Source organism: Vicia villosa, unplaced genomic scaffold (genome assembly GCF_029867415.1).
Source record: "Vicia villosa cultivar HV-30 ecotype Madison, WI unplaced genomic scaffold, Vvil1.0 ctg.002094F_1_1, whole genome shotgun sequence".
Lineage (NCBI taxonomy): Eukaryota > Viridiplantae > Streptophyta > Magnoliopsida > Fabales > Fabaceae > Vicia > Vicia villosa.
The window spans coordinates 95421-106023 of NW_026705835.1; the positions used below are offsets into that span (position 1 = coordinate 95421).

The 10603-nt window shown below is 33.0% G+C and overlaps 1 protein-coding gene across 4 annotated transcripts; it reads left to right on the top strand.

Annotated features, from left to right (window-relative positions):
• The first annotated feature begins 200 nt into the window (after positions 1–200).
• LOC131637835 (DNA topoisomerase 1 beta-like) lies at positions 201–8813 on the top strand. Of its 4 annotated transcripts, XM_058908405.1 has the most exons (16): positions 201–401; positions 636–1726; positions 1889–2083; positions 3178–3258; positions 3705–3764; positions 3914–4008; positions 4132–4288; positions 4405–4530; positions 4905–4985; positions 5158–5248; positions 5321–5454; positions 7403–7471; positions 7557–7646; positions 7771–7874; positions 7952–8120; positions 8544–8813. In XM_058908405.1, exons 2-16 carry the CDS (start codon positions 638–640, stop codon positions 8610–8612), a joined length of 2610 nt encoding a protein of 869 aa, XP_058764388.1. In that variant the 5' UTR covers positions 201–401; positions 636–637; the 3' UTR covers positions 8613–8813. The 4 variants fall into 4 exon arrangements, 3 of the variants coding, with proteins under 3 accessions (XP_058764388.1, XP_058764390.1, XP_058764391.1); XR_009294498.1 differs by lacking the exons at positions 7952–8120; positions 8544–8813 and having other exon boundaries at positions 7538–7646; XM_058908407.1 differs by lacking the exons at positions 201–401; positions 636–1726; positions 1889–2083 and having other exon boundaries at positions 3231–3258; positions 3705–3799.
• Positions 8814–10603: the final 1790 nt, after the last annotated feature.

Below are 10603 nucleotides of genomic sequence, written 5' to 3' on the forward strand. Positions count from 1 at the left end.
ACTACCAAATTTTTATCCAGATTTTTTCCCTCCACATTAAAGGCAAGTTGGACATTATTGAAATATGGGGGTGCCGAGTTTAAAAAAAGGGGTGAAAGGAAGATCCTCTTATTTTTGGGTGGGTGCAGCCCAAATTGAAAATGGGCTTTAATATTATAGAATTTCCCAAAATTAGGCCCCAAATAATGAAAGGATCTCGAGATCGTGCTATAGTGTGAAGCCCTAGGATTGAAGCTGAACGTTGCGGAAACCACAATCCCTAGAGAGTTTTGTTCACCCCGATTGCCTCAGCTATCTCAGAATCATCTCCTTCCAGGTTGCTGAAACCGTGAATTAACAAAACTCACCAGCGTTCAGTCGGTACTGTGATTTTGAGATTTCGCGCCATTGACAACACATATGTTAGTGCTCTTTTCATTCTTTCAATGCGCATTTCATTACTTTTGCTTTATCCATATGATTCATGTTGATAAATTAAACCATTGAATCTCATTATTTTATTTTTTCTTTTTCCATTGTTCTAGAATGGAATGAACGGTGTTGTATGAGTTATATTTTCTTGGCTATTCATTCAATTATTCATGATTGATTTAATATCTAATGATTTCTTACCCAGAATTTTATCTGTGCTTCAGTAATGGCTGTTGAGGCTTCTGATAAACCAAACTTGCCCAAAAAATTTGACGATGACAGCGATGATGATCAACCGTTATCTTTTAAAAGACACGCCAACAAGAGTCCATTGCATTCTCAAGACAGTGATGATGATCAACCGTTATCTTTATCTTTTAAAAGATACGCCAACAAGAGTCCATTGCATTCTCAAGTAAAGAAAACAACTTATAGACAGATAACTGACGTGCCTTCGTCCAATGCCCAAAATTCTAAGCCTGTCAACACCTCCTACTACAAGTCACCTGTAGCAAAGCCTCTTCTGGGACAGAAAGTAACTCTTGATGTTAAGAAACTAACAAAACCTGTTGAACACCCTACAGAAGGTTATTGTGAAGATTTCGAGGATGACGACGATGATGGTAAACCATTGAGTTCTACGTTGAAGATAAAATCTAATCATGGTAACAAAGTAGTAGCTCCGGTAGTTAACAAGAAATATTCTCAAGACTCTGACTCAAATGATGATGATAAGCCTATTTCAAAAGTTCATAAACAGCGGCAAAATGGTTTTAGCACAAGTAATGAACAGCTAAAGCCATCTACACTACCAGTTAAGAGAGAACTCGAAAATTGTGATGCCCCGCACTCTTCGGCTAAAAAGTCAAAGATCTCAGATTCAACCGCTTTAATCAAAACTAAACAAGTCTCTGTTAAGTGTGAAATTAAAGCTGAGGAAGAAGATGATGATGATGATGATGATGATGATGATGATCTTCCTATTTCCCATAGATTTAACAAGTCACCAACATTAGCTGATAAACCATCTTCCACAAGCAAGATATTGGCAAAGGTTACTAAAGTTAATAAGTCAGGTTCAACATCTTTTAAGAAACAGATCAAGAACAAACAGACCAAGAACAAGTCAAAAAAATCCAGCAGTGGCTCAGAATATTCCAAATCATCGAAACTTCTTCCTAGCTCTGGTGATGGGCAGAAAAAATGGACTACGTTAATTCATAATGGTGTCATTTTCCCTCCTCCTTACAAGCCCCATGGGGTAAAAATGCTTTATATGGGGAGGCCTGTTGATTTGACTCCTGAGCAAGAGGAGGTGGGGTTTAGCATCTGAAAACTGTTCTCTTTAGATTTTCAGTTCTTGTTCCCTTTTTTTATGAATCTCAAATTCTTAAGTACTTTTATGTAAAACTTTCTCAAATTCTAATGTCTCCTTCGAGTTTTTGATTGTATTATGGGCTTCAAATATGTTTTTCAGGTTGCTACAATGTATGCGGTTATGCGAGATACAGATTACATGCAAAAAGATAGGTTCAAGGAAAATTTCTGGACTGATTGGCATAAGTTGCTAGGAAAAAATCATGTAATTCAAAGCTTGAAAGATTGTGACTTTACCCCAATCTATGAGTGGTGCCAAAGTGAAAAGGAAAAGAAGAAACAGATGACTACAGAAGTAAGTTAACTTTTATGTAATTTAATTTCTCATTAATAGAAATTGATATATTTTGCAACTTTTATTTTGAGTGGGTTTTATTTTATTTCAGTTTCCAATTTAAACACACCAATCAGTTAGAATCATATCATTACATTTTGAATCACATGATTTGATACAACCTGTCTAGCTGTTATTTCCTATGGCGTGTGTGAGTGTTATAGACAATTTAGACTCCCAGTTAAGTTGTACACTTGAAAGGGAAATAACAAATAATGGAAAGGACCATCCCTTGTAGGGTGTTAGTGACAACCCCAGAATTCCCAGTTAACAGAATACCTGAATTGACTCACGGTAAAGGGGGAGTGAATTCTGTTGGGGGGTGAAGGGGGATTCCAAACACTTGAGTTGAGAAGCTGCAGTATTTTTCTTTCTTTGCATTTCTTTTCAATTTTTCAGTGAATTGTTATGTGTCTATCTTTTTTCCTTGTCCATCATTTAGAGAGTTGTTATTTGTAATTACTTTTGGGGCTGATGCTGATCATATTTTCCATCAACAAGGGAATTATTTAGTAAAATTCAGTAATATTGTATACCGATTATGATTTCCATGTCTCTTTTAGAATGCTGGTGAATTGTGGCATGTATGTACTATGCTAACCTGAAAGGTTGTAATTTGTTGGTAGACCAGCTGTTAGAAAGGTGTATGCTAGGAAGGGCAAAAGTGGGAATTTAGCTTGTAACTATAATTTTACAGTTGTAACAAATGAGTAACTAATTCTGTTAGTAAAACAGAATTATACATAGTAGTTACAGTTGTAACAGATGAATAACTAATTCTGTTAGTAAAACAGAATTATACATAGTAGTTACAGTTGTAACAGATGAATAACTAATCCTGTTAATAAAACAGAATTATGAATAGTAATTGGAGGGAAGGGAGTTACTAGTTAGTTTTTGAACTCAGTTGTAATTGGAGAGTGCCTTTCTCGAATCAGCCAGTTTATTGCATACTCTGAATTCTTTTGAGAATTCTTATCTTCTTCCCGTTGAACCTTCCATAATTCATGTCATCTATCTTTTAATTGTTGACTCTGTCTTAACCCTTTATGCAGGAGAAGAAAGCTCTGAAGGAAGAAAAATTGAAGCAAGAGGAGAAATACACGTGGGCTATTGTCGACGGTGTTAAAGAGAAGGTTAAATATTGCTCTCTTGTTTCTTCGTATTTCTCCTAATTGTTCTACAACTTTTATGACCTGTAATTGATCATTATGTTTTGTAAGGGGAAAAGAGTTATATGACCTTCGCTTGATTTAGTTTTTATTCTTAATTTTTCTTGTGGATATGATTTTATCTTTGGCCGTAGTATTATCTTTCATTTTTCCGAATCTGTGGCATAAGCATTGTAGTAAGGAATGACTATATCATTCTTTTCAAAGATTTTTTTAACAGTGTTCAGAAAACGCTTGCTTTTGAGGGAGTTATGCACTGGTGAAGTTGCACCTTTTCTTCTCCTATTTATTTGTGTGACCTCTCCCTGTTGAGTTTTTATATGTATTTCATATTCCAACTTGTTGATTTCAAATTTATTCCTAAAATTTTTATCTTATGACTAATTTTTTTAATTAAATCTGCACTTTAGGTTGGAAATTTCAGAGTTGAACCTCCTGGATTGTTTCGTGGCCGAGGAGAGCATCCCAAGGTTATTACGCTAGTTGTTTCTAGAACTAGATACATGTAATTTTTTAGATATAATGATTTCTTCTTCAGATTTTTGACTGGCCTCAAAAGTTTATATAGCTTTTACTTATTACTCATTACTTTTTGATTGGTGGAAATTTATGTTAATAGATGGGAAGATTAAAAAAACGCATTCGTCCAAGTGATATTGTAATTAATATTGGAAGTGATGCACCAGTTCCTGAATGTCCTATTCCTGGTGAAGGGTATTATTTTACCTGCTCATTTTGGAGAATAAATTTTAAAATACGATAGAATAATGTATATACCCCCATGTTTAAAGCTTTTTTTTGTTTGGTTGGTATGACTGAGTTATGTAACCTTGGCAGATGGAAGGATATAAGAAATGACAATACAGTTACATGGTTATGCTATTGGAGTGACCCAATTAGTCCAAGGTTATTCAAGTATGTGTTTCTGGCAGCTAGTAGTTCCTTGAAAGGTCAAAGTGACAAGGAAAAGTATGAGAAGGCTAGGATGTTGAAGGTGCTTTCTAGCTTTCTTTGTTAGCTTTTATCAAAAACCATATTTGTCTTACAATATTTTTGGTTTGCATTTAAAAGAACTTGTGTATTGCCATAGTTATTAATATCATGGTGCAGGATTGTATAGGGAACATCAGGGCTTCATACACGAAAGATTTTACGAGTAAGGATATTACAAAACAGCAGATAGCTGTTGCTACTTATCTCATTGATAAACTGGCTCTGAGGGCTGGTAATGAGAAGGTATCATGTCTATATACACACTTGCTAAATCTTTTATGTGCTAGCTGCAAGTTGCTCGCTTCACTAAAACATAAAATTACATAGAGGCCAAAGAAAAATGCATAGGTTTGCATAATTGAAATAGGTGCTGTTTGTTCATGGCTGCAACTACTCCCTGTAAAAATCTGCTTTTAAAATAGGTTTGTAATAGAGCTTTATTAAATAAAAAATATGTGATGGTGTTGCCACTGCCTATCCCATACATCAACAAAATTGTTCTATTCTTTGAATTTATTGTATGCTTTCCTAGTGTGTTTAGTGCCCTCATTATCAGATGATTATCATTTTGATTTCTGCTATTTAAGTTTAGTCATTGATTAATTGCATTTGCTTAGGATGAAGATGAAGCAGACACTGTTGGCTGCTGCACATTAAAAGTTGAGAATGTGACAAGCGAAGCCCCCAACAAATTGAAGGTATTGGAGTTTAAAATATTTTCACTTTTGCTTTTCTGGTTGGGTTTGATTAATTTAAGATCCTCTGGGGGCGTTTTTTTTTCTAGTGGAGTTGTCACTCTAATGATATCTGTTCTGTTCCCGTACCAATTATTCTTCCAAGTGATGTTGTTCATTATCTGTTTCAATGCAGTTTAACTTCCTTGGTAAAGATTCGATCAAGTATGAAAATACAGTTGAGGTTGAGCTTCCTGTTTATGATGCAATTTTGAAGTTCCAAAAAGGTTGGAAACTAGTTCTTTTTAATATGTTTGTAGTTTGACACTCGAGCCCTAAGTGCTTTTTTCTCTTTTCAGATCGAGACCCTGGTAAAGATCTCTTTGATAAGCTGGATACACATAAATTGAATGCTCATCTGAAAGAACTCATGCCTGGCTTAACAGCAAAAGTTTTCCGCACATTCAATGCATCTATCACATTGGATGATAAGGTAAAAATAGGTTTAAATGAAAATCCTTTAGTTCTCATTCCTTGGGGAAGGATTAAAAAAACTATTTACTAATTCTATTTTGGTATGTTTTTACATACCCTTATGCTTTGTTTGCGAGTTTGGAGGGGAAAGGAGGAGAGGGCTTTGAAAAATAGGAAGGATTGGGTGAAAAGAATAGAAAGATTTTGGGTAGGAGAGTTTTAGAGGGTTTGATTTTATTCATAACACGAAAAACTAGGGGTGTGCATGGTTGGTTATTTTCAATAACCAAACCATAACCATTTTAAATCCATTTAAATGGTTTGGATTTATAACCATAACCACATTTTATTTTAATCAAAATTGATTATAAAACCGGTTATAAATTTGGTTATAATCATATAACCGGTTTTTTTAAAAAATCCAGTTTTGAAAATTATTTTTTTCGAAATTATTTTTTTTTCAAAAAAAAGAAAATATTTTGAGAATTAAAATATTTGGATTTGGATAATAACCGGATTATAACCGAATCCAAAATAATTTAACCGGTTAATAACCATTTAATTATATCCGGATTATATGAATGGATAACCAAACCATTAATAACTAAACCGGTTAATAACCATTCAATTATATCCGGATATTTAAGAGTGGTTTATGTTTGGTTATGGATTTGGACATCACAACCGGATATTTTGCACACCCTTACCAAAAACTCCTAATATGGGGAACTAAAAAATTGTATTTAAGGAAGGTTTTGGAGGGTTTTGTGGGGCTTACATAAATTTTCCAAATATCTTTTAGATTGTTATAACATTTTGAAAATTAAAAATATAGTAATGATAATGACTCTTTTATCCTTCTAAACAAAATCATTTTTTCAAAAAATGTCAAATATTTTTCTATATTTTTTAAAAATTTCGTTTTCGGAAGCCGTCTCTTCCTCTCCCCTCCAAACTCGCAAACAAAGCTTTAGTAGATGACTATATACTGTTATTGATGTACAAACTGATTGAAATGATATAGAAAGCTGGTTAAGATAGCATACACTCTTTCATTAGACTTGTTATCTATGTTGTTAATAGCGGCCGACGCGGAAAAATTGGTGTGGCCGCTTCCAAGTGTACCGGTCCGGTGCAAAATGAGAAAGCGGGTGGTGCGGCTGGATTGCATGAAAACAAGGCAAACAGTGGAACAGATCGCAAGAGAGAAGAGATATCATGTGATTCTGAAAACTTTTCCGACAAACAGCGAAACAGATCGCGAGAGAGCGTAGCAGAAATAACAAGGAGGGAGAGAGAGAGCATGTTGTTTTTTTTCTTTAGTTGAAAATTGCAATAAATGTTGGGCAGGCTGCGCTTTACTCAGCTTTTCTCTCATGATCATACCTTAGGGTTTGGCTAATAATAATGGGCCTAACCCGGAATGAAACAAACAGCCCAATACAATACTGCCTACTAATCACACATTCCTCCTGTTAGCTCAGTGCCCCAGTTTTTTTATTGGTCATTTTGTTTTGTTTTTTGGGCCATAAGCCCAAGTAGTTTTTTAATGTTCTAAGCACCAACCCTCAGTATTATTTGAACCCCTTGGTTTTTATTTTTTTATTTTGGATATAAAAAATATATTAATTAAAAAAATATAAAAAGTCAAATAGCACCCGCGCCGCTCCCTGCTTCCGCACCGCTACCATTTTGGGGTTGACCGCGCCACGCCGCTTTCCGAGATTAACAACATAACTTGATATTTCCTGTAACAGCCCTTCGATCAAAATCCTCTTAAACTCACATATTACTTTCCTCTTCACAGTTTTCCAACCTTCATTTCCATCTTGGATCAAAATACCCAGATCACCTACCATCCATGCTTCTCAAGCTCCAACCTATAGCTTGTCATGGGATGATTTTTCTTTTATTAGGTTCTATATTAGACTGATATATTTAATTTTCCTTGACTTGTGTAACAACAGTTGAATAAAGACACTAAAGATGGAGATGCTGCAGAAAAGATTGTTGTTTATCAGCATGCCAATAAACAGGTGATTTGAGATGAAAATATTGGTCGAGTATTTTGGTTTAAATTGCTCACATATATGTTGTAACAGGTTGCCTCTTCCGTAACAGGTTGCAATCATCTGTAATCATCAACGGAGTGTTTCAAAATCTCACAGTGCACAAATGACTAAACTAAATGAGAAAATTGATGAACTTCAGGTGATTTGAATAATATGAAATTGTGAACCTGGATATTTCTTAATCAATATGTTTATATTAGAATAGATTTGGCTTATGTTGGCCATGAATACATAATTGGAGCTGCCTCAATATTTACTTGCAGGATGTTCTGAAGGAGCTGAAAGTAGATTTGGACAGGGCAAGAAAAGGAAAGTCCCCTACAAAGAGTTCAGATGGAAAAAGCAAACGAAGCTTAACTCCCGAAGTGTAATTTAGCTTTCTCAAGATCTTTAGCCATTGCTTAGTTGAATATGATGCAAGATTGTGGTTTATGCAATGTACAGGCTAGAGAAAAAGATATCTCAAACCAATGCAAAAATTCAGAAAATGCAACGTGATATGAAGACAAAAGAAGATCTTAAAACTATAGCATTGGGCACATCCAAGATAAACTATCTCGACCCCAGGATTACAGTTGCCTGGTGCAAGCGGCATGAGGTTCCCATTGAGAAGGTGCTAGCTTCTTCACTTGTTCAGATTTACTTATTCTCTTCCAATAAGGTTATCAGTAATTTACATGCAAATTATATCTCAATTTGAAACAAAACTGAACCCAACCGATAGGATTTGTACCTGTTTTGGACCTGAATTGCAGCATGAATCTCAATTCTTTATGATCAATTTTGATTCATTCTGACGAGTCACAAATTATATCACTGGTTTTTAACACAAATGTCATTTTTTTGAATTCTGTATCTTCTGATTCGTAGTATGTTCTGATCTGTATCTTCTTTCAAACTCGCGGTTTGAGTTCTGCATTTTCATTATTGTTCATGTGTTGTCAATCCGATATCATACTTAATTGACTGCATTTCTTTCGTACTCTCAGTTTGAGTTTGTTACTTACCCGTGCCTCTAAATTACCTGAAATTTCAGCTTTTCACAAAATCTCTGCTGGCAAAATTTGCTTGGGCAATGAATGTGGACCCAGATTTCAGATTCTGAGATAGTGTAAGATAGTGGCATGCTGAGATGATGGGTTGAAAATGTTTCCTTTTTTACTAATTTGTTTTCTATAAAAATTAGTTGTTTTCTATCTAATTATGGGGCAAGTTGCCTCTTCCCCTTTCACCACCTGTGTACTGCTTGAACAAACAGTCAACCATTTAATGTGATACCCATTGCCAAATGAGGTAAAGTTTTGAAGTGTCATTATTTTTATTTTTCCTTTCATTATTATGTGATTTGTTACATGTTTATAGCACGAGGGTGATTCATAATCCTAATTTTTAATGCGTTACATATGGAACCGGAGATGGTACTATAGGTGAGACTTTTAAGGTTTTTTTTTGGTAGTTTAAGCGGTGGTTGAATGGAACAAATAAATAAAAATACTTCTTGATTTTGGATTTTAAATTCCAAATTCGTTAAACTAAATAGTACTCCTTCCGGTCAACTATTATAAGTAAAAAATATCTTAAATCTTAATAACTATTATAAGCAAACTAGTAGAAGACCTGGGCGTCTGCAAGAGGAAGATTATTCATATATTAGATAATTCGATAAGGCTTGATTGTTGCTAATATATAATAATAATTATTATAAAATTATTAATAATTATAAATATTTAAAAATAAATATGTAGTAAATCACTAATATGATATATTAATAATTATAAATATTTAAATATTACTGATAACTATAAATGTTTATAAATGTTTGTTGATTAAAATAAAAAGTGTATTATGGTGATAGTGACCCGTGAAAATAGTAAATTTTAATGATAATATTTTTAAAAAATAAAATTATATATTTAATATTATTAACTATTTATTTTATTTTATAATAGTTACAAATAAATATGTAGCAAATCACCAACCTGATAAATCAAATGTGTGATACCTATAAGTATCATTAATAACTAAAAATATTTACAAATGTTTTGTTGATTAAAAAAAATGTATTATGGTGATAGTAATTTTTGAAAATAGTAAATTTTAACGGTAATATTACAAAAAAATAAAATCATATATTTAATATTATTAACTATTTCTTTTATTTTATTTTATAATAGTATGAAATATACATACATAATTTTAATTGATTTTTTTAATCTGTTAAAAATGGCCAATAATAAAAAGATACCAAGTCGACTTTTTATTATCCAACAAAATATCACATTGATATGTTAGACACCACTCAAACACATGCCAAGTTCAATACTCTTTTATTGAAATACAATTTTATTCCTTGTACTAAATATCACCCCAGTAAATTAGTCCAAAATATGTTCTACTCAAGGTGGACAATAGCCATACAATACATTCCGTTGGTTATAGATGATATCATAATCTCTTTTAAGGTTATTTTTGGGAGTTTGGAGGGGAAGAGAGCAGAGGACTTTAAAAAGAGAAGAATTGAGTGAAAAGAATCGAAGGATTTTGGAGGGTTTGATTTTATTTATAACTCTAAAAATCTTCTAATTTGGAGGAACTCAAAATTTTTATTGAAGGAGGGTTTTGGAGGATTTTGGGAGACTTATATAAATTTTCCAAATATCTTTTATGTTGTTATAATATCCTAAAAATTAAAAATAAAGTGGTAATAAACACTTTTATATTATTCTATACAAAACCATTTTTTCAATAAATGTCAAATATTTTTCTACATTTTTAAAAAAAATTTATTTTCAGAAGCCTTCCCCTCACATCCCCTACTAAGTCCCAAACATAGCCTAAGACAACTAATTAAATATGAAAAAAAACTGAAAGATAGTGTATAAATATAAAATTTAGCTAGTTAAATACGAAAAAAAAAAGACAATGTATAAATATAAAATTATCATTCTAATGAATGAAAACTACAAAAATGAGGGCTTGTAGTACCGAAAGTTATGAACCAAAAAAATCAGCACTTTGGCTAAATCCATTAACGAAGACACGCCAATTCAATAATACAAACAGAAAAATAAACCATAGGTAAGAAAAGGCAATTAT

What these genes read in the sequence shown, in the direction of transcription:
- LOC131637835 (XM_058908405.1), top strand. Translation starts at nt 638, where the DNA reads ATGGCTGTTGAGGCTTCTGATAAACCAAACTTGCCCAAAAAATTTGAC. An exon ending in TCGACGGTGTTAAAGAGAAG is followed by an intron (nt 3,259 to 3,704) that starts GTTAAATATTGC and finishes TCTGCACTTTAG; the next exon opens with GTTGGAAATTTCAGAGTTGA. An exon ending in TGTCCTATTCCTGGTGAAGG is followed by an intron (nt 4,009 to 4,131) that starts GTATTATTTTAC and finishes TAACCTTGGCAG; the next exon opens with ATGGAAGGATATAAGAAATG.